Source organism: Piliocolobus tephrosceles, chromosome 2 (assembly GCF_002776525.5).
Source record: "Piliocolobus tephrosceles isolate RC106 chromosome 2, ASM277652v3, whole genome shotgun sequence".
In the NCBI taxonomy this organism is placed as follows: Eukaryota; Metazoa; Chordata; class Mammalia; order Primates; family Cercopithecidae; genus Piliocolobus; species Piliocolobus tephrosceles.
This window is the reverse complement of record NC_045435.1, coordinates 46,078,512-46,102,613: the sequence shown is the minus strand read 5'-3', so window position 1 is coordinate 46,102,613 and position 24,102 is coordinate 46,078,512. Positions and strand designations below refer to the sequence as shown.

At 41.8% G+C, this 24,102-nt stretch overlaps 1 protein-coding gene across 9 annotated transcripts in view; it reads left to right on the top strand.

Moving 5' to 3' along the window:
* The first annotated feature begins 1,713 nt into the window (after positions 1–1,713).
* Positions 1,714–24,102, top strand: part of NR2C2 (nuclear receptor subfamily 2 group C member 2) — a 95,565-nt gene continuing 73,176 nt past the window's right edge. For 5 of the 9 annotated variants that reach the window (XR_004228838.1, XR_004228837.1, XM_031935163.1 and 2 more), the window contains exons 1-2: positions 13,628–13,733; positions 16,463–16,546. Coding sequence is in view for 4 of the 9 variants with exons in the window: in XM_031935163.1 (XP_031791023.1) it covers positions 16,487–16,546 (60 nt within the window). In the remaining 5 variants the exon portion in view is untranslated. Of the gene's footprint in view, positions 2,032–13,248; positions 13,289–13,627; positions 13,734–16,462; positions 16,547–24,102 lie in introns of those variants that run through there. The other 4 variants (XM_023216105.2, XM_023216085.3, XM_023216115.3 and 1 more) reach the window with 4 other exon arrangements.

Sequence of the window (24,102 nt, the reverse complement as noted above, 5' to 3'; positions counted from 1 at the left end):
AGCTTTTTCACCTTTCCAATTTGCTTCAAATGCCAAACGACCCTAATGACCCTAGAAGAGTAAACGCTCGGTTCTTCTGCAATTTTTCATGTAGTTCTATGATTGCTCTCAATTGGTCGTTGTCAACTTCCCATGGCTCGCCATCATGTTCCTCATTTCCAAGGCTCTCTCCTTTGCAAAACTTCTTAAGCCACCACTGAACTGTATGGTTGTTAGCGGTTCCTGGGCCAAATGTGTTACTGATGTTTTGAGTTGTCTTCGCTGCTTTATGACCGATTTTGAACTCGAATAAGAAAACTGCTCCAATTTTTTGATGTTAGACAAAAAGTATATTCTAAAATAAACAGCAAGTAATAAGTCATTAGCAAAAAAATAAAGTGAGAAATGTGCATTAAAATGATTCACATTTAAGAATGTATTCCAAAATCAAACAGCAAATTTCAACAATGCAAAAACTGCAATTGCTTTTGCATCTCAGGCACATCACTTGACCTTTCTAGTTTTCACCCACTTCACTCCTAAAATCGGAAAAGCTTTCTGCAACAAAAAAATTTGACCACATTCTCTTAAGGCCCCTTCCAATTTCAAGATCCGTGCTTCACCATGACAAAACGAACCTAGTTCTTTTCCCAATTTTTCAAGGTGAGAAAAAGGAGGAAGGGGAAATAGGTGTGTTTAAAACATTTCTTACCAAATAGAAATAAGACTATGGAAAAAAAAATACTAAAAGTTGGAGTCATCCTGATAAAAACCCAAATGGATACTGTGTGAAACAAACAAACAAACAAACAAAAACATCCATTCTGGAGTCAATATTTATTCTTAATAAGAAAGAAAACTGAAGAAAAAAAAATCAGTTAGTACAAGATCTGCAGCCTGTAGCCTAAACACTTCAAGGCATTTAGAATAAATAAGCGCTGCGCCTTCCCAGGCAAATTAAAACCACAACATAAAAGAAAGAAATATTTAAAGAAAACCTACAGCCCAAAACTTTAAGATCAAGACAGGTCTTTTTCTTCATGTAAGTAATGCTGCTAAAAGCTGCTTTACACATCCCTACCTATTACCATTCACTACTTCCAAATCTCGAGGAGGGGCATGGAATTACACAAGATCTGGACCGTATGTTTACTAAGAAACCAAAAATTATAGGTTCTAGGACGTTTCAACACTTCACCTGAGATGGCCAGAGCGGGCGCATCTTTAGACCTTAGGGCCGAAGAGCTCAATACCACCCAATATAACCCCCACTTCCGACCTACAGACGCTCTGCTAAGCGGCTGGGTGAATGCGTCGCGCCAGCCAGGGCCCGGCTTCTTCAATCAACAGACACTTTGCGAGCCTTCCAGAAGCCTCGGCTAAGCGGGAGGCCAGGGTGAAGGCCGCCACTGCGAGGACGGTCCCCACCCAACCGCGAGAAGCTCGTGGTTCCCTGGAGGGGCGGGCCTGCTTCCGGGTAACCGTGCGCGACGTCCACGACTTTTTAGGACGACCAGCCCTTCAGCCTCTAGGCCCCGACGCCTGCGCCATTTAAGCCACACATCCGCCCGCCCGGCCGCAGTCACCGCTACCCGGGGCCCCGCAGCCAACGGGCCGGATGGACCGAGCGCCGGCCGCGGCGTTCCGGTGCGCGCGCGCGCCTCAGCCAATCGCGTGCTCGCCCGCCCCCCGCCGCCGCGGCGAGGCTGGCGCTGGGAAGAGGAAGAAGAACATTCGCCCTCCTCCTACCAGCGCGCGGGCGGCGGCGGCGGCGGCACCGGGGTCACGAACTCTGACCTTTCACTGACAAAAACAATAACAAACCCCCCCTTCTCCGCGACCCCGGCGGCGCCCCCGGGCCCGTCCCCGCCACCCCGCTCCCACCTCGACGTCTCGTCTCTCGCCCGCTGCCCCGCGAGCCCGCGGCCCCCGGGCTCCCGCCATCCGCCGACGCCGGGAGCCCGGGCTCCCCTCGCCCTGCCCTCCGCGCCGGGGGCCGCCCGCCGCAGACACGGGACCCGCTTCGAGGCCGCTTTGGCGCCAAATCCTGAGGTAAAATTGAAAGAGGGTCGGGCGGGCTCGGGCCGACGGCGGAGGGGGCGGGCCTGGCGCGCGGACATGGAGGCGCCGCGGCGGCGGCGGCTGAACCTGACCCTTTTACCTTTGCCACGGGGTGGCGGCGGCGGCGCCCGGCGCTTTGCATAGTGGGCCGGGCCGCTCCCCTCCCCTCTCCGCCCGCGGCCGGGCGAAGCGAGCGGGTTCCCCCTGACCGGCCCGGCCGGCGCAAGGGTGGGGGCGGAGGGGGAATGGCCGCGGCCCCGCCTCACAGTTGGCCCTCCGCCAGCGCCGCCATTTTGTTCTCGACGGAGATGGCTCTGGCTGGGCGGGCTCCCTTCCTCCTTATCCTTCTCCTCCCGCTTGCAGTCCCTTCTTCCCTCTCTCCCGGGCTTTTGACCCCTTCGCTTCTAGTCCGCCTTTGGCGGCCGCCTCAGCCCAACCGCCGTTTTTTCTGAAGGGGTGGGTAAAGGAAAAGGAGGAAGGCGGGTGCGAGGTGCCACCTCGTGAGCGACTGATGGGCTGACCAATTGGCGCCCGGATAGGAGGGTCGGGTCCTGTGGCACAGCCCCCCTGATCTTTGCTGATTGGCTAAGGCGAAAGAGGGCGGTCCTTGTGGGGCGCTGGAGCCCTGGCGGGGCGGGAGTAGAGGCCAGGGCGCGCAGTGGGGCCGGGTCGGTGGGGGCGGGGCCGGAGGCGGGGCGCGAGGGGCGCGGCCGGGTGAGAGGCCGGCGCCCGGCCCTGGGTCTAGAGGTGGGCAGCTTCCCTGCGCCTGGAATGCGTCCAGAATGAGTACAGAAGAACAATAGTAATAAAGGTGATGAAGCATTTCGAGTCCACGATGCGCTCTCGTGGGAAGAGATTTTCGGAACCAGGACACCTTTCAGGGCTCCTGCTCGTTATTTCGGAGCGGCCTTGGCGCATCCCCTAATGAAGCTCAATGTTATCGACTGTAAATGGGTAGCATGGGCGTTCTTGCCAGGCCGGACCTCCCTTCTGAGCATTGTTTGTGGGGCTGTTCTCAGAAAATGGAGTCAACGCTACTTTGCGAGCCTCAGAGTCACTTGGAAATGGTGTTATTGTTAAAAATGGTATTACAGCCACCAGGGGAGGCAAGCTTAAGGGTATTTAGGTTTGAGAGAGCACAATTCGGGGGTGATTCTCTTCTCATTCGTTCACTGAATACATGTTGACTTAGTTTTTTAGGCACTAGGGGTACATCTGGAGAACCAGCTGTACAAGACCCCTGCCTTACTAGAGTTGGGGGCTGGGAGGTGAATAGACAAAGAAATAATTCCAGAGAGTCATAAGTTCTGTGAAAGAAACGAAGCCAAATGACCTGCTGAAGAAGACCTGAGGCATTAATTTAGATGGAATGGTCAGGGTGGCCTCTCTGAGCAAGTGCTGTTTGAACAGAGGAACCCAAGGAAGGAATAGCATTCCTGAGAGAACAGCCCGTGTAACGGCCCTGGAGGAAGAGCGTTTGATGTGAGGAGAACTGGCTGCTTGTGGCTGGAGAGTTGGTTGAAACTGGTAATTGTCCATTATCCCACTCTGTCTCCAGGCCAAAGGCTGTGAAATAATAGCAACGGTAGTGAGAAACAAATCTTCAATAAAATAATAAAGTCGAGAAAGATACAGCCTTCATATGAATTGCTGATGAATACAAGACTTGGGAGGAGGGCCTCAGAAATTCACTTTACTTCCAGATTGAAATCCTTTGTCAGCCTCATATATATATTTTCAATTCATCAGTATTTCCTGAGTGCTACGAATACTCCAGGCACTATGTGCTAGGCTGGGAATACAAAAATGACTAAGACACTGGTCCTCAAACATGTGAATATGATTGATTGATTGATTGAGACCAGAGTCTCACTCTGTCGCCCAGACTGGAGTTGAATATAATTCTCTGTGAGTTTTCTGTCTCTCGAGATAGAGATATGTATACACATATATACACAGACATAAAATGTTTTAGTGTTGTGGTTAGCAACTCCCAACTTTTAGTAGCAGTGTGATTTTGCTAGGAAAGCTACCTTTCCTAGCCTCACTGTCCTCATCTGGACAATAATAGAACCTTCCTTCTAGAACTGAGGATTAAATGAGTTAATGTAAATAATAGAGCTTAGAAAAGTGCCTGACGTATAGTAAATACTGTGTAAATAGAGTTATTGTCATTATGAAGTACTGGTATAGACATTGGACTAAGTGATATAAACAATGAAATTTTTATGCAGTGTGGTGTAGGAGCAAAAACAATAGATTCGAACACCGAGATAATAGTTTTAGCTCTATGCTTTCAGCTAGTTACATGGCATCCAGGACAACAGTTTAGAAAACAAAATAGTGGAGCTAAATAGTACTAACCAAAGTATAGGATGCTTTATGATTTATAAAACTCTCTTACAGCAGTATGTTGTTCAGGCCCCACCAGAACCCACGTGATGGCAGAGGCTTCCTGTTCCATGTTTAAAAACCTTTCCAAGGCTTTTCATTATTTTCTTATCTGTGATACCTAGCTCCCTGTGCTCTAGACACACTGGCCTGCCTTCAACTTCCTTGACTAGTGTAACTGACAGTGTAAGCTTGCCCCCTACCCCCACCCTACCTCGCATTGGTTCAAGCATCGCTTCTTCAGGGAAGTCCTCCCTAATTCCCATTGCCAGTCTAGATCAGATTCTTTTTATTGTTTCTTTTCTTTATAACCTTTATCTCACTTTATAATGACACACTCTGTGATTATTTGATTAATGTCTGTCCTCACCACACTGTAAGTTGTGAGAGCAGGAATACATTTTGTTCACCATTACTTATCCAGCACTTAGAAGAGTGCCTGGCACTATTTGTTGAATTAATTGTTGATAATTTATGGTGTCACTGGTAACTAAGTTGCTGTGCATTGATGGATACCTTTTATGTGAGCCTCTTTGGCAATTCAGATAGCACTGCCAGCAATAATAAGCATGTTATAATATTTGGTTGAATTTAGGAAGTGATTTCTGACAGATATGCCACGCCTGGAGGCGTAAATATGGATAAAATGACCCATTTCAATAATTTTTCCCACTAATTTTTTAATGATTGAATTACAAGTTTAACTACATGAAAGTTAATAAGTTCTTATGTGAAGAAATAAATAACCCAAACATAATTGTGTTATTTACTTTAACTGAAGAAACAAAGCACCAAGCTAACATGATTATCTTGAAATCAAATATTCTGATTTTTGTCTCACCATCACGGGATTGGAGAGCAAGGAAGAAGCCTTCAGTGGGTTCACAGGGAGTTGGGAATTGAAAGTCTCTGTAGCCATTAATTTGGGATGTTTATCTTTCTAAAGATAAATTGATTCATTTAATGAAATTATTGAAAATCACTTTTTAATTGCTTTACCAAGGTAAAAAGCAAATTTTGTTAAGTATACTTCGTTTGTACTCGAAAGTGTGGTAAATAAAACATTTGTATTAATTTATATTGTAAAACTTTTAAAATAAGATATTGTTATGGTATTTTAAAAATAATAATAGTTTAACTTTATTTTTGGATTTTTTTTTTTCTGTCTTACTCAAAGATTTTTGGTATCACTTGTTCAATTCAACACTTGGATTCCTTGAGCTAATTACTCAGGGTAACCAAATAACTACTAGTTTAGTAAAACAACTATATATTGTCTTACACCATTAAGTTATTTATTGCTTTCATTAGTTGTATTCACAGTGACTTTGAAGTTTTTTTTTCATAATCATTCCTTTATAGAAAGAAGAAAATCCCTATGTGTAACAACCTCCTCACTTTATGATGATGGCTGGGAATTTTTGTTTTTGTTTTTGAGACGGAGTCTTGCTCTGTCTCCCAGGCTGGAGTGCAGTGGCTCCATCTCAGCTCACTGCAAGCTCCGCCTCCCGGGTTCACGCCATTCTCCTGCCTCAGCCTCCCGAGTAGCTGGGACTGCAGACGCCTACCACCACACCCAGCTAATTTTTTGTATTTTTAGTAGAGACGGTGTTTCACCATGTTAGCCAGGATGGCCTCGATCTCCTGACCTCGTGATCCACCCACCTTGGCCTCCGAAAGTACTGGGATTACAGGTGTGAGCCACGCTGCCTGGCAGCTAGGAAGTTTTTAGCATCTGTCTTCAAGGAGTGACGTGGCAGGGCGGTGCAGTGACAGAGCTTGTGCTATGAAGGCGGAAAGGCCTGGCTTCAGAACCTGGAGTTGGTAGCCTCTCTGAGGCTTGTAATTCCCCATTTGTCAAACAGGGAGGTGGGAGCCAGCATTGAGTTTGGGGCCAGGGATAGCGGATACTTGTTGTCTGAATGACTTTGAGAACAAGGGAAGTAAGTCTTTGTGGAGCAGCCCTGTCTTCAGCCGTGGCACTGAGCCACTGGCCTCCTATGTCTAGCTGCCTGAGTGTCTCCACGTATCGAGGGCCCTCCGTTGGGATTTTTGTTGTTGAGTTCTCTTATCTATAAGCCATATGCTCCTTTAGTCCCAAAGCATCTCCTATACAAGTATCATCTTAAATACCACACAAGGGGAGTCTGTGAAGGAATCCTAGAATCTCAGAATTGGAATCCTAGAATCCTAAATCTCAGAATTAGACCTCAAGTCCAGCCTCATGCTTGATATAAGAATCCTCTGCTAGATTTTCATTTACCTCTTTTTACTTTATTGCTAATTATGAGGGCCTTAAATGATGCTTTTTTCTTCCCTGCGTGATCATCATATTTAACCTAATGGATACATTTGTGCTCCTGTAAAACATTGTAAAAGATATGTTCTTCCTTATTCATTGGAGGTTTGCTTGTCTTCAACCTAACATGCCAGAGGCTGAGATTCTGTGTCATTCTCTCCCATCCTGCCATTCTTTCCCCGTATCCCACTACTGCTACCCGAGGTAGCAGGCCTACTCCCCTTGCTCACTTCAGGTCCTGAGCGCTGGAGAGTAAAGCAGCAGGAGCTCTATACCAAACGGAAGAACTGCCTGGGAACAGCTCAACTAGCACAGCTCAAAAATGATGAGGAGCGGGAATGAGTAGAGGGATGAAAGCCAGATCAGGGCATTGGCATAGGCATTTGTTAAGGGGACAATAAATGCAGATGCAGACCCCTGGTACCTGGAAGTCTTAGAATAGAAGGATGGGAGGTGAATTGTTAAGGACAGAAAGGGAATAGGCTAGCTCAGACACTTAACTGTTTTTTCTGAGTTACCCTTGGACTCCAGTTGGCCTGTAATGATAAAAGTCAGCCTCAGGGGCAAAGCGTGATTTTTTAGGGGCAATAAAAAGTACTTCCTCCACTATAATAAGAGGCCTGAAGTCCTTTAATAGGAGGTGAAACTTTCTATTCCATAATTATTAACAATAACCCCAAAGATTCTAATCCCTGAAGTGTTAACATATAGATGGAGAGGAATTTCATTCCAAGAGCCCAAGTGTAAAAGAATATTTCCCCCTGTTTGGGTTGGTGAGAGTTATGAGAAAAGGTCTTGGGGCCTGGAAAATGGTGTGACTGCTACTGAAAACTGAAGAGGAGAAATGAGAGGCTGGTAGGGCTAGACTCAAGCTTGAAGGCTTCCTGGTTTTACAGGGAGCCGCTTTATTTACCTTTGTTGTTCATATATTGATAAAAGCTATGCAGGGGAGAAAAGTTTCCTACCTGACTGCCCACTGATGTTCCTTGAAAAGAAAGATACACGTATGGCCTGGCGTGGTGGATCACTAGGTCAGGAGTTCAAGACCAGCCTGGCCAACATAGTGAAACCATGTCTCTACCAAAAGTACAAAAAATTAGCAGGGCGTGGTGGCGGGCACCTGTAATCCCAGCTACTGGGGAGGCTGAGGCAGGAGAATTGCTTGAACCTGGGAGGTGGAGGTTGCCGTGAGCCGAGATCACGCCACTGCACTCCAGCTGGGCAACAGTATGAGACTTCATCTCAAAAAAAAAAAAAAAGAAAAGCTGAGGCTGGATGGCCCTTGAGAAGTTACAAAATACTAGCAGGCTTCATGCTGCATTTCCTCCAGTGTTATTTGTTGTATAGTGAGTCTGATTAGGTATTATTTCTAGAACGTTTTGGGTATGTCATTTGTACCACACTCGTTCTTTTCCCCTTTCCCCCCACTATAGTGTCTGTAATGATACAACATCTTTTTATTAGGTCGATAAGATGACTAACCCTGGAATTACTGAAAAATCGTCTTTTAATTGATTGCTTTACCAAGACTAAAAGCAGATGTCACAAAGTATATATCAGCTCTTAACTGGAAAGGCTAATAATTAGACTGTGTTGTTGACTTATTTAATATAATACATATTTTTAAAGATAAAATGTAAATTTGTAATATATCTCTTTTCTAAAGAAGTAAGCAATGTACTTTCTTGAGAATAAAAATTAAAAATAGATAAAAGTGAAACAGTTAATTTTTAAAAATAGTAAAATTTTCAAACGAAGAAAAGATACCAGTGCATCAAAAGGCATGTGTGAAAGTGTTCATAGGAGCACTAATCATAAGGACTCCAAACTAGAAACAATCTAAATGTTCATCACCTATAGAATGGAGAAATAAATTGGGCATAGTCATACATTAGAATACTGTACAACAGTGAAAACGGATTCACTTCTCATGGTTATTACAAAAATAATGTTGGGCAAAGGAAGCCAGACACACCAAAAAGTGTATTATAAACAGTGCAATAGTATTATAAAGTAATGCCAATAGTATAAAAGTCAGGAGAGGGAAGAGAAGTCAATGACTATGGGAAGAGGTGTGAGAGGGACTTTTGGGGGTATTGGTAATGTCTTGTTTTCTGATCTGAGTGGCATTTACATGTGTGTTCTGTGAGTTCAGTTAGTGAAAATTCATCAAACTGTTCGTTTATGATTTGTGCCTTTTTTGTTTTTGTTTTTTGGAATGGAGTCTCCCTCTGCTGCCCAGGCCGGAGTGCAGTGGTACGATCTTGATTCACTGCAGTCTCCGCCTCCCAGGTTCAAAGGATTCTCGTGCCATAGCCTCCTGAGTAGCTGAAACTACACGCGTTTGCCACCATGCCCAGCTAATTTTTGTATTTTAGTAGAGACAGATTTTCACCATGTTGCCCAGGCTGGTCTTGAACTCCTGAGCTCAGGCAATCCACCCACCTTGGCCTCCCAAAGTGGTAGGATTACAGGCAGGAGCCACTGAGCCTGGGTGATTTGTGCCCTTTTGTATTCGCGTGTTGTAGTTAAGTAAAAAGTTTTACTTAAGATAGTAAAATTATCTTCACTATTTTAATTAATGTGATTATCATGTAGGTTAAGTTTTAAGGGAAGAATGCGTTCAAGGTTCTAAAAGAACTGCCATGGTACTACCTGGGTGGAGCAGCCTCAGAAATATCCGTTAGCAATACTGAAACATAAGTCACATATTAGGACTTAGTGGTTGTGTATATCAGTTGTTAAATGATCTAGCTTATTGATATAAGCAGTTTGTTCCCATAGATAATTCTTTCCTGTCACTTTTTTTTTTTCATTCCCTCCTTAACTTCCTTTTTTCTGGGAAATTATTTTGAAGGGCACTGTGATCTAGAGGGAATGTTGCAATTTTAGAATCAAAGAGGCCTGAGTTGGAATCCTAGCTCCATCACTTACTAGCTGGATGATTTGAAACAAGTTGTAAGTGCTGAGTTTCAGTTTTTTCCGTCTTCATTGGTGAGCCAATACTACATACTCAGAAGGTATGCTAAGGATTAAATCATGCCTAGTTTGATTTAAAGTACATCATGGATGTCCAGAGAATTTATCCTGCTTTTCCTTCCATCCATCTACCCTGGCTCTTACTGATAGATATGAAGAAAGTCCACAACACCCTTACACTTGGGCTCTTGGTAGAATGAGAAAATATCATCCACAGTATACAGTGACTTTTTTACGGGAGGTATCCACACAGAAAATTGTAGAACTGCCCTGGTACTATAAATATGTAAGAACTTCATTTAGGTGAAAGCCACTTCTCTTCCCTACTAGTCACTCACCCCACCTTGCCACTCCTAGCATATACATATCATTGGTGCCCTTTTTTACAGTTCAGACTTTGAATATGGAAGAAATAACTTTCCTATGGAGGGGCACAATGGACAAGAAACTACCTGACCCTAAAGCTAAGTAAACTTTGAGTCTAAATAGTAGCTGGCTTTCCATTGACAGGAAGTATACCTAAACTTAACCTTAGAGGCATCCCAGTGAGTATCTTTTCTGTTGATGAACATTTGTATTACACTAAACCTGCCACTTGAATTTAATTTTCTACTTTCAAGTCTTGATCTATGATTGCAAGTTTCAAAAGCCATGTATTTCTTATTTTTTATCCTCTCTCAGGCTGTCTAAATCCTTCCATTTTTATTCTCCCATGAATATGAACAGACTTCTAACAATCAGAATAATTAGACTTATACTGAATACCTTGTACCTATCAAAAGTTTTATGCCCAGTAGTATTTTGCAAGTAGTTATTAGGTATTGGTTTATTTTTAAATATTTGTAAGATTTTATCCAAATTTAGCCCCATTGTTTTACCCAGTTGTACGGTTTAACAGGGCAAATTACAAATGCTTTGTGTGTGTGTGTGTTTTTTTTTTTATTATTTGAGACAGAGTTTTACTCTTGTGGCCCAGACTGAAGTGCAGTGGCTCAATCTCAGCTCACTGCAACCTCTGCCTCCTGAATTCAAGCCATTCTCCTGCCTCAGCCTCAAACAGCTGGGATTACAGGCATATGCCACCATGCCTGGCTCATTTTGTATTTTTAGTAGAGATGGAGCTTCTCCATGTTGGTCAGGCTGGTCTCGAGCTCCTGACCTCAGGTAATCCACCCACCTCGGCCTCCCAGAATGCTGGAATTACAGATGTGAGCCCCTGCGCCTGGCTGTATGTGTGTGTTTACACTACTTCCGTGTGTATATAGTTAAATTTCATGTGAGCCTTATGTCAAAATGAGAGACCTATTCCTAATCATAATACGCGTTTTACAGTTTGAGTTACTTTCAGATTTCTTTGAGAAAGCAAAAGTGGCACCATCACCTTTCACCAATAATAGCTACCATGTGTTGCATTTCTATGTCCCAAGCACAACGCATACACATTTAAGATCTAATCTTCACGGTAACCTCATATGGTCAGTATCTGAGAAATCGGCATAGTGCCTGAGCCTCAGAACCCAATATAGTTGTTTAGCTAAGGAAATACCAAGACCGTAGATACATTGCATGTTATATTTATAAGCCATGTAACACATAAATATGGATGATTTGAACCAGTTGATTGTGGATGTAAAGGCAGGCTCACTCATTCCTGTTAATGAAAGCAGAGTCTCCTTGTCCCAGGACTTGTTCATTGTTACCTGAAACTGGAGATTCAGGTGTTTCCAGAGCCAAGCTTTTCACTGCAGTGAAGTCTGTGCCCTACTTCTCTAAAGAAACTCTGGTTGCAAGGTTTAGTTAGCTATCACTTTGTGAGCCTGGAAGAGCTAATTCAAAGTAATTGTGTTATCTGCTTTTTTGTTGTTGATAGGGTGATATTGATGCACTTGGATTTGAAAGAATTTCTTATAAAACCTGTGACAGAAGGTCAGCCAAGTATGATTTACTGTTACCATTCTATGGTCTGTATTACAATTATTTTTTTTAGAGATAAGGAGTCATGATGTTGCCCAGGCTGGATATGAAATAGTTTTTTTTATACTGTGCCCTGTTGTCATTTGTGTGCTATCCAGAAAAAAACACACTAAGAATCCGCCTTCATCTGTAGACTTTACTATTGCTACTACTTCCTAAGTGGCCTCCCGTCTACAGTTTCTGTCTTTTCTATCATTTCCACACTGCAGGCTAAATTTTTTTTTTTAAGACCCAGATATGAGTGCATCATTTTTCTGCCAAACTCCTGATAATTCTCTCTTGTCTACCGTGTCAGCCTCTCTCCTTCCCTGGTCTCTGTAATAATTCCAAACTATATTGCCTGCGATTCCTCAGATAGGCCATTCTTCCTCATACCTGCTAGTTTCGTATGAGCTGTCCTCTCTGCTTAGAACTCTCTTGTCATCCGTCTTTCCTTGCTAAGTTTCCATTTTTCCTTCAAGACCTAGGTTAAATAATTCCTCTCATGTAACATTTTCATTGGTTCTCACAGGCAGAGATAAATGTGTTTTCCCTGGGACATTCATAGCATTTACTTTGCATAGATTTGCACAGTTTCCTTCATAAGTTCATCAAGAACAAGGACTGTTTATTTTCCTCTTCCTCCTCCTTGTTCATTCTCAGCAGTCAGCTCATTGTGCCGAGTTCATGGCAGTTACTTAATAAGCACTGATGGAGGTGGTTGGACTTGATTAGTAAAATCACCAGAGGAACATCTTCTGTAGCACTTTTTTCTTTTTTAACTGAAAGTACTTAGTATTATACTTCTTTTGGTAGCTAATCAGGTTCTTTCCCCTAAACATTATTGTGGGGGTGGGAAGCAGTCTTTGAGGGTTGATAAACTGAATGGGTCAAGTACTAGCCTTTAAGACTCAGGTTTCTGTGCCAAAAGTGAGTTTAGTGTTCTGTCCACAGTGCTTGTTAATATAATGCCTGTGTATAGTAACCACTTAGTGTTAGTTACTGCTGTTAGTGTTATGCTTGGCTCTACCAGCCAAGAAGGTTGTTTTTAAAAGCTTTATTTCTATACTTTGTAGTATCAAAACAATAGGATTTTTTTTCTTTTTTTTTTTTTTTTTTCAGATTGGCTGGGCGCGGTGGCTTACGCCTGTAATCCCAGCACTTTGGGAGGCTGAGGTGGGTGGATCACGAGGTCAGGAGATTGAGACCATTCTGGCCAACATGGTGAAACCCTGTCTCTACTAAAAATACAAACATTAGCTGGGCGTGGTGGCGCATGCCTGTAATCCCAGCTATTCGGGAAGCTGAGGCAGGAGAGTCACTTGAACCAGGGAGTCGGAGGTTGCAGTGAGCCGAGATCGCGCCCCTGTATTCCAGCCTGGCAATAGAGCAAGACTCCGTCTCAAAAAATACATACATATAAAATTGTGCTAGTGAAGATAGTTTTTCAAACTACATATAGACACAACCCACTATTCCTTGGAGTCTCTTATTCTAGTGGGACATCTCCTAATTGATAGCCATTGTCTGGTGGTACTTTTTCAAAGATGTATGACCTTCTCACTGTGTGATCTTTCTGTCTCTAGGACCGCCTATGGCTGCGGTAGCAGTGAGAGAAGCTCTCAGGTGAGAGTCTTATCCCCTGATGTTACCTTTTTAGTCTGGGTGCATTTTAGTTAAATGTCCACCCTGCCCCACTTCCCTGACATCACTTGAGGATTTTGTTTTACTTCTTACATTGTGATAACCTGGAAGAAAAAGCCTCTGTCTTCCTTTTTTATATATGAGAATAGGATATGGTTTATGACTTATTTTCAAAAGTAATAGAAAGTATTTTTTGAAACTACTTCTCACTCCTCTGACTGGATTTAAGTCTTTATTGAAAGCACTTGCTTTAACATAGTTTCTCTTTCAATTTCTCTCTCACTCTTAGTCTCATTTTTTTGTTTCTGCTTGTTTTTCCAGAAGGTGCACATTCCTCCTTGTTCATTTTTAAGCGGCTTCCAAAGCTGCTGTTGATGATGCCTGACGCTGCTTTGAAGGCAGAAAACCAACAGTGAGATCAAGAATTGTAAGAATTCAAGTGTATAAAGAAAGGTTGCTGCTCAATTCAGGTGTATAAAGAGAGGCGTTTAAGATGATCCAGGAAGTTGGTGTGGGAGAACAAGGTGGGGGGCACTTGTCCTATCAGAGAGCAAGACTTACGCTAACACTGCAGTAAAAAGGTAGTGAGAAAGACAAAGAGAACTTAGTGGAATAGAATAGAGAACGTACAGTTATATCCACATATGTAGGAAAAACAGAGATATGGCAGACATGGCATTTCAGATCAGTGGGGAAAAGGATGGATTTTCCCCATGTAGATAATCTGTTTTCCAGAACTATTTCTTGAACAGAAAATGGAAAATGGGTTATCTACATGGGAAAAAAATTAGTTGTATCCTTATTTCTCATAAAATTCAAGAATCAATTTGCAGATGGATTGAGGACTTAAATATGAGGGGCAAAACTCATATTTCTAAGAAAATATATACAATTATATTCCTGGGATAGGACAGGATTTTCATAAATAAAAGTACAAACTGTAAAAGAAAATAAGGATAAATTTAGCCTTATTAAATTTAAGGACATCTGTTCATCAAAAGACGACTTAAAGTAAACAGATGAACCACAGAGTGGGTGAAGATATTTATAACATACCAACAAAACATTCATGTCCAGAATACTTAGCTTTTCTAAACTTAAACAGATTTACTGCTGCTTCTCTGTGACATAATATCTGTAGTCACCTGTTGTTAGATTTATCTTGGGATCCTAAGCCCTACCTGAAGTTGATTGATCCTGCAAATTTAGTGTTAAAGTGAATTATTACAGAAAAGTTTCTGTACTAGGCCTCCATTAAATCAGATTGTCATCTATAAAATCCACTTTGACTCATAATTTGATGTATCAAGCCACCTCTTTTAGGGAACCCAATAGAAAGATACACCTTTCTAGTATTCTGTTGTTTCTTTACTATTTAATAATATTTTCCTAACAATATTTCTGTAATAATTCAAATTCACATACTTCTTGCATTGTTAATAACAGGAGAAATTTTATTGACATCTAAAAGTGATAAAAATTATTAGTTGCAGCCATATGTTTAGATTTATTTTTTTAATGTATGGTACCTATTGGCTATCCATTTCTTTAAAAATTCTTATTTTCTATTTTGAGGAAGAATCGAACTCTAGACTTTTACATGTAATACTTGCATTTTTAACAAGTCAGTTGACTTTTCTGGTACACTTAAAGATTCCTTTTCCTTCCATCTCCATTAGTTGTAACCAAACTATAGCAAGAAAAAAAGACCAAAATGTATCTTTATGTTTTTTTCTAGAAACAAGTAAAAGTTAAGTTTTTACCATCTATTAAAAGAATAAACATTACCTCCTCAATTTCAGACCTAGTCATATTTTGTGAAAGTGAATCACTGATACTGGTGGTCTGGTGTCATTGTAGCAGTTGGTACAGTATCTGCTGTCAAGGATTTTGACTCCTTGAAGGCAGGAGCCAGGTCTTTCATATTTGTCAGTCACAGTTTCATCCTCCTGTTTCTTTCTCTTAGCATTTTGGTCATAAAATATGTGAATTCAAATTATCATAATAGAGGTGGCTATCTAATAATAAATAGAATGATGTAGAAAGTTACCAGAGAGTTATAAAGCTTCATAGACAGCAGTGATTATAATACTTTAGATAGGAACTACAGAAAAATATTTTGTAAAATTGCATTGCAAGATAATCCACTTTGTGATTGAGGGAGAGCAGGCAAGTGAACTGTATTCTTCTATTTGCACACTCAGTAATACTTTATAGTTTTTATATCTAAATTTTGGAAATAGATTTGAGCTTTGTTCTCCTGTGGGCCATGGGACCTACACAGTCAATAGTGAATTGTCCAGGAATTGGGTCTAGATTTTACTGAATTTTGTGCGGTAGAGCCTTTGAAAGGGCTTAGGAATTATTCAGGAGAGCTGTCTCATGACCGGAAGAGACCAGGTGTCTGCTCCTTCATCAATGCTGGTACTCAAATGTCTTGACCCAGGGGACTAGCACACTCTTTGATCTTTAGGTGATCTTTCTAAATTTTTACGAATAATGACATCAAATCTATTTTTGCTGCTAGTAGAAAGCCTAATTATCTAGTTTTGTAATTTAATGAGGATTTAATATAAATTAATATATGTATAGGTACCATATTCTTGTTGGCACACTTTAGTAATGCAGTCTCTTCACTTCTTGCTTTGTTAGTGATAGTATTTGCTTTTCAACCTATGAGTGAGGTATGTTAGCATCAACAGGGTTTTGCTTCACTTTGCCACTACTACAAGAAGTATGATTGATGATAGCAATCTAGGGCTCTATCCAGAGTTGATGTCGCACCTTTCTCAGATACCCACCTCCTTATTTAGCATACTGTGACAGGGAGCTATCCAAAAAGGTGTGATTCCCACCTCTCTGAGAGGTAAACCAAGCTGTTACAACCCTGGAGACCTGATAAATTTCCAAATTCATCTTTGTCTGTATTTGTCAGTGGAAGTTTCTAAATTGAAATGTTTCTACAAATTAATGTTGGTACCTGTAACTGAAGGAGCTGGTGCAGTATATACAGCTATGTCTAGCCTGCTAGGTCTGTGTGTTACAGAGGGCAAAATCCACACAAGACAGTACCAAAGATGAGTTTTGATTACTAATATTTTTCAAGTAGCCTGGTTTCTCCCTACCTGATAGAAGTTGCTACATCTTTCCAAACAGGTTCTCTAATGATCTTGCTTCACCATGGCTACAAATATGGAGGGGCTGGTTCAGCACAGAGTGGGGACCCATCAGGTGGCTGAGGTGAGTGACAGGGGCTAGCACGGTAGCTGGCACCCTCACTTTTGAAAGGAAAGAAAAATCAGTGTGCTCATTTTTTTCAAAACAGTCCCTTGGAGATAGGTCAGCATGTGATATGTCCTAGGGTGCTGTCATGGAAGAAAAAAATGACAAGAACGTTTATTTGTAACTTTTTTTTTTTTTTTTTTGCATGAGTAGGGTGGCCTGTCTGCTTTTAATAAGGTGACTTGAACTTTTACTTTGAACCAAAAACTGGTAGAATCTGATTCTTACTGAACCTGGTGGGTATAGTTTAAACTTCGAGTCTCTCAGTTTCTCATACACTTGATTCTTTGTTAATACTATGGAATAGTAGAAGGCTGATTATGTCCATTTAGCAGTCATTGACCATTTGCCATGGACCAGAGATTGTACTAAGTGCTGAGATATATGGGGGGTGAATGAGTCGTGGATTGTTCCTTTAGTGATCTCGAGGCCTAGTTAAGAAGTTATTATAAAATAGGTTGAGAAATATAATTCCATGTGAGGGATTTGATCCTGGAGGTGGGTCTTCCATGATGAGTAAGCATTTGTCAGACCCAGGTAAGTGGGATGGGGAACTTTGTGACAGATTCTGGGGAGAGCATCCTAAGTCAGAAACCTATGTAAAAGGACATAGGCATTAAGTAGCTTGGTATGTGCAGGCAACTTGACATGAAATGCATAGTAAAGCTACAACGCTAATAGCATACTTTGGCCGTTCATTCTGTACCATGCCCTATCCTAGGGCTTTAATCCTCACAATAACTGTCTGAGGTTGGTACTACCAGTATTACCATTTAGTAGGTAAGGAAACCAAGTCTCAAAAAATAGATAATTAGCCAGAGGCACTCTGTAGCAGGACAAGATGCTGAGGCAGGTGTGTTCACTTCCAGAGCTCCGATTAACCATGAGTCCTACTGCAACCAGGAGCCAAAAGGTTGAGATTCACATTTTTAAATAATGCTCATATTTCTAGGGCAAAGACACAAATTTACATTCACAGAGGATTTTTTAAACAAAAACTAAATATGCATGTGCCAGTTTAAACCGGTAAAAATGGTGAGCAGATCTTTCAGATTTTTAGATCAACCATTAACTTAAAGGCAACAGTATAACTAGTTACCTACCCCCCTCCCCACCCAGCAAATAATGGTTAATATTAACTGAAAATGAAAGAAGAAAGATTTGACAAATATTTTAATATTATATTTTTGAATGGGCTCTCAGAGTTATACAAGTATTGGGATTAAAATGCTTGTGCAACAAGACCTCATTTGACGTTGTCAGTGGGTTCTTGGAAACCAGCTTCAGGTGAAACCAAATATAACAAAACCAGTTTTACCCTAGGCTAATCAAGAGTTAGGTTCCTATGGCATATTTCTGGTCAAAAAAAATCAAATTGTTAAAGATACAGAACACCTCTAATATTAAATATTGAAATAAATGTGAGTTATACATGCATTTAAGATTAAAGACTATTAACAACAAAATTATTTACCCAATTTTTGGTAAATCGGTGAGTGACAGCAGTCATAGTGGTGGTGGATTATATTAAGGAATAATTCTTTGTAAAGCAAAAGTTGTCAGTACCTCCTGCCACTATGCAGTCAATCACAGGTATGACAGGCTCACTGAGTGCTTTTTTTTTTTTTTTTTTTGAGACAGAGTCTTGCTCTGTCGCCAGGCTGGAGTGCAGTGGCGCAATCCCGACTCACTGCAGCTCTGCCTCCCGGGTTCAAGCAATTCTCCTGCCTCAGCCTCCAGAGTAGCTGAGATTACAGGCATGTGCCACCACGCCCGGATAATTTTTATATTTTTAGTAGAGACAGAGTTTCACTATGTTGGCCAGGATGGTCTCGATCTCTTGACCTTGTGATCCACCCGCCTTGGCCTCCCAAAGTGCTGGGATTACAGGTGTGAGCCACCATGCCTGGCCTTGCTGAATGCCTTCTTACTGCATAGTTTATTGTCATGCATTTGGTATGATTATTGTGGACTTTATGAATTTTTATTTTACAATAATTTATATTCATTTCCCAACCCACTTATTCCAGTTCAGGGTGATAGGTGGCAGGATCCTGTCCTGGCAGCTCAGGGCACAAGGCAGAAACCCTCCTGGTCAGGATACCATCCTGTCACAGGGTGTACTCACACACATACACTCACTCAGACTGGGATAATTTAGACACACCAAGTCGTCCACATGCACATCCTTGGCATGTGGTGGGGGAAGCTGGAATACCTGCCGAGAACCCATGCAGACATGGGGAGAACATACAAACTCCCCACAGACAGTGGCCCCGGCCTGGAATCACTTTTTTTTCTCATCAACATTGTAATGAAACAGCATTATTTGAAGACTCCCATATTTATTTGTTGCTTTATTTTGTGATAGGAATAATTACCTTGAAAATAATTGTTGGCCGGGCGCGGTGCCTCAAGCCTGTAATCCCAGCACTTTGGGAGGCCGAGACGGGCGGATCATGAGGTCAGGAGATCGAGACCATCCTGGCTAACACGGTGAAACCCCGTCTCTACTAAAAATACAAAAACTAGCTGGGCGAGGTGGCGGGCGCCTGTAGTCTCAGCTACTCGGGAGGCTGAGGCGGGAGAATGGCGTAAACCCGGGAGGCGGAGCTTGCGGTGAGCTGAGATCCGGCCACTGCACTCCAGTCCGGGCGACAGAGCAAGACTCCGCCTCAAAAAAAAAAAAAGAAAAAATAATTGTTAGTTTTTCAAATATCTGTGTTTCCACTTGAGGCAGATTTGGAAACTACTATATAGATTGCTACCCTAAGAGGCCATCATTCTTTCTTTTTCTTTCTGTATCACAAGTCATCAGGCAACATCATTAATTCTTTAGAAAAGAGGTTAATATAGGCTAATGTAAGTTCTTTGTATGCATTCAAAAAGTTTGCTAGCTAAAATTTTCTGCCAAATACCTTATTTCCTTCAGGCAGTAGAATTTCATGTATTAACTTAGTGCAACTGTTGTTTCCCATGGCAAAAAGAAAAAGGCATTTTTAGAGACTCAAAATAATGAAAGGCAGTCTCAATTTTGAATGCAAAAGCAATCCTTCTGTTTAAAATATTTCCTAGATTTCCTTGCTGTGTGTTTTTTTTGTTTTGTTTTGTTTTTGTTTTGTTTTTTGAGATGGTGTTTCGCTCTTGTTGCCCAGACTGGAGTGCAATGGCATGATCTCAGCTCACCACAATGTCCGCCTCCCGGGTTCAAGCGATTCTCCTGCCTCAGCCTTCTGAGTAGCTGGGATTACAGGCGTGGGGCACCATGCCTGGCTAATTTTTTGTATTTTTAGTAGAGACAGGGTTTCACCTTATTGGCCAGGAAGGCTGGTCTTGAACTCCTGACCTCAGGTTATCTGCCTGCTTCAGCCTCCCAAAGTGCTGGGATTACAGGCGTGAGCCACCGTGCCCGGCCCCTCAGTGTTATTTTAAGGAATAAGTATGTATTTGTGTCCTTTGGATTTTTGAGCTTAGTAATTTTAAGCTGCATATAATAACTATGTATAATATTTGATTAGCTAAATGGGTGAGAGGGCCTACACTTCATCATTTTAATGCTAAGGAGTAATGGAGGGGAATAAAGTATCCAAATTGAGATTTTTTTTTTTTTTTTTTTTTTTTTTTGAGACGGAGTCTCGCTCTGTCGCCCAGGCTGGAGTGTGGTGGCCGGATCTCAGCTCACGGCAAGCTCCGCCTCCCGGGTTCCCGCCATTCTCCTGCCTCAGCCTCCCAAGTAGCTGGGACTACAGGCGCCGCCACCTCGCCCGGCTAGTTTTTTGTATTTTTTAGTAGAGACAGGGTTTCACCGTGTTAGCCAGGATGGTCTCGATCTCCTGACCTCGTGATCTGCCTGTCTCAGCCTCCCAAAGTGCTGGGATTACAGGCTTGAGCCACTGCGCCCGGCAATTGAGAGATAATTAACAGTCAGTTTTGGATAATTGTTTACTCAATCAGCAGATAATGAAGGAGCATACCTGTTCTCTTCCTGTAGGCCAGGGAGGATATGCTGGTGGATAATAGGACAGGGCTTTTGCTCTCCCAGAGCTCTCTAATGGGATAAGCCCAAGATGGACTACACTGGTTGAATAGGAAAAGACAGGATAATGGTAGAAAGAGACTCTATCAAGTGGGATTTTGAGCCATGAGATCAGACAAATTGGGGTTTAAATCCTCCTCTCTATTAAACAATCAAAAAATTCAGCTAGATGTGGTGGCGCCTTCCTATATGGTCTCAGCTACTCTGGAGGCTGAGGTTGGAGGATCGCTTGATCCCAGGAGTTCAAGACTACAGTGAGCTATGATCATACCACTGCACTGCAGCCTGGATGACAGAGTGAGAACCTGTCTCTAAAATAACTCTTTTTAGAAATGAACTTAGTAAGTGCCATGCATTTTTGCTCCATGAAATACAGCAACATTGTGGATTATGTAAATGGTGTTCTCTAGAGTCCCCGCGTTCAACTTTTTTCTCTATAGACGACCTAAGTCGTCTTTATTAACAATTCCAAAAAACAGAGAGGTCACACAGCTTTCAACTGGCAGGGCAAATACCAAGGTAAACTACAAAAGTTGGGTGATACGAAATAACTTGATGTCCTATAATGTGCTCAAATTTAGTTATTCGGAGAGACAGTTGAATATAGTGGTCAACAGTGTAGACTCTGGAGCCAGATTGCCTAGATTTAAATCCTGGCCCTGCCACTTGAAAGCTGTGTGACCTCTCTGTTTTTTGGAATTGTTAATAAAGAATTGGTATTAACTTTTCTTTAAAAATCTTGTAGAATTAGCGGAGAAGCCATCTGGGCCTGGCCTTTTCTTTTCAGGTAATTTTTGGATTACTAATTCAGTCTTTTCTTGTTACAGGTCTGTTCATATTGTCCATTTCTTCTTGAGTCAGTTTCAGTAATTTGTCTTTTTGGGACTTTGTTCATTTTATCTAAGTTATCTAATTTGTTGGTGTACAGTTCTTCATAGCATTCCTTTATAATCCTTTTTATTTCTGTAAGGTCAGTGGTAATTTATCCTGTTTCATTTGTGATTCTAGTAATTTAAGTCTGCCCTCTTTTTCTGGTCAATCTAGCTAACGGTTTGTCAACTTGATTGTTTTCAACAAACCAGCTTTTTGGTTTAATTGATTTTCTCTATTTTTCTATTTTCTGTTTCATTAATTTTCGTTAAAAACCACAGTGAGATACTATTTCACATCCACTAGAATGACTAGCATATAAAAATCAGATGGTAAACATTGGAAAGGAAGTGGAAAAATTGGAAACCTCTTACGTTGCTGGTGGGAATGTCAGCCAAATGTCCATTAACAATGAAATGACTGTGAAACTTGATTTTAAAAAACAATGTGGTTCATTTCTTTAGAAAAGGAATAGCTGAGAATGGGAGAGATGAGATGGCAGATGATAATTGGTAACCAAAGCAGTGAGAGCTTGAATCATGTCTAACACTGAAATTAATTTTGCTTTTCATATATTAAAGGAATTTAATTTTCTAAAGGAGCTTCAGTATTTTTTAAGCATTTAAGATTTCCCCAGCCGGGCGTGGTGGCTCAAGCCTGTAATCCCAGCACTTTGGGAGGCCAAGATGGGCGGATCATGAGGTCAGGAGATCAAGACCATCCTGGCTAACATGGTGAAACCCCATCTCTACTAAAAAATACAAAAAACTAGCTGGGCGAGGTGGCGGTCGCTTATAGTCCCAGCTACTTGGGAGGCTGAGGTAGGAGAATGGCGTAAACCCAGGAGGCGGAGCTTGCCGTGAGCTGAGATCCGGCCCCTGCACTCCAGCCTGGGTGACAGAGCGAGACTCCGTCTCAAAAAAAAAAAAAAAAAAAGATTTCCCTCTATAACTGGAAATTTAAAGCAGACATATAGGTACATATACTGTGTATTTTTTCATTGCCTAAATAAAGATACTTTTGTTTTGTTTTGAAACAGAGTCTCACTCTGTCACCCAGGCTGGAGTACATTGGTGTGGTCTCGGCTCATTGCAACCTCTGCCTCCCGGGTTCAAGCAATTTTCCCGCCTTAGCCTCCTGAGTAGCTGGAACTACAGGCACGTGCCACCACACCTGGCTAATTTTTGTATTTTTAGTAGAGGTGGGGTTTCACTGTGTTGGCCAGACTGGTCTCGAACTCCTGACCTTATGATCCACCCCCGCCTGGCCTCCCAAAGTGCTGGGATTACAGGCATGAGCCACCATGCCCAGCCAATAAAGATACTTTTTAAATTCCATATTTTGAGTCAGGAGAAATTTAGGAGTTAACTTGCTGAAGTATTTTGAGTGCTTGCTGATTGGCAGAAAGAAATCACCCATACACCTAAACTGTAAGTTGCATGTATGTTTACGCAATAGAAGTGAGGTGGCTTTACAACTCTTCCCTGATCCCTGGGCTATGTAAGGGGGCTTTCAGCCATCAAATAAGGTCCTGCCATGGCTGAGAAAGTAGCCAAATTCGTATGACCCCTTTATTCTTTTTATCAACAGGATTTGCATCATCATTGCAGAAAACTTACACTAACATTTCCATGTAAGGGAATGTTGAAAAACATAGAGCTCTCCCAGTTCTTGAACAAAATGCAGTATTGGCAAGGCTGTGTCCTCAAGGAAGAAAAAGCAAAGTTGGGTTTTCAGTGTCCTGGAATGCCTAACTCACTAGGACTAAATTTGATTAATCCTGCCCTCTAATTGGATGTTTAAATTTTCATTTTCTTGTCAAAGTAGTACATATACATACATTTAAAAGTTGACCAGTACAGTATTAGGCTTGAAGCAGAAAGCAGGTTCCTGAACCATTCTTACCCTTTATCACCAAGCCTCCTCTAAATTTGATTTCTTCTGGTATTTAACTTCAGCTTTAAAAAATGTCCTTACCCCACTATTTCTAATTCTTGATTTATCAGGCTTAGGTACTGTCTTTTTTGGGGGCCGGGGATGGGGAATGGGGGGCGGTAATGAGTTGTGTAAGTGTGGAGTTCTTTGGCATTGAGTACTGGTCACATTGGTCTGTAACCATCACTACCATCCATCTCTAGAACTTTTGCTTCTTCCCAGACTGAAACTCTGTATCCATGTAGCATCAGCTACCTTTCCTCTCATTCCCCTAGCCTTTGGCAACCACTATTCTTTCTGTGTCTCCGAATTTGACTACTCTAGGTTACCTTATATAAGTAGAATCATGTAATTGTCATTCGTTACTGGGCTTATTTCACTTCGTATAATGTCCTCAAGGTTAATCCATGTTGTAGCATGTGTCATATGTTACAGCATATGTCAGAGTTTCCTTCCTTTTTAAGACTAATATTCTGCTTATGTATCACATTTTATCTGTTCAGCTGTCAGTGGATATTTGGGTTGCTTCAACCTCTTGACTTTGAGGAATGTTGTTGTGAACGTAGGTATACAAGTATCTTGAGTCCCTGCTTTCAGTTATTTTGGGTATACGGTTGGTACTCAACTTATGATGGTTCAACTTAGAATTTTTTAACTTTGCAATGGTGCAAAA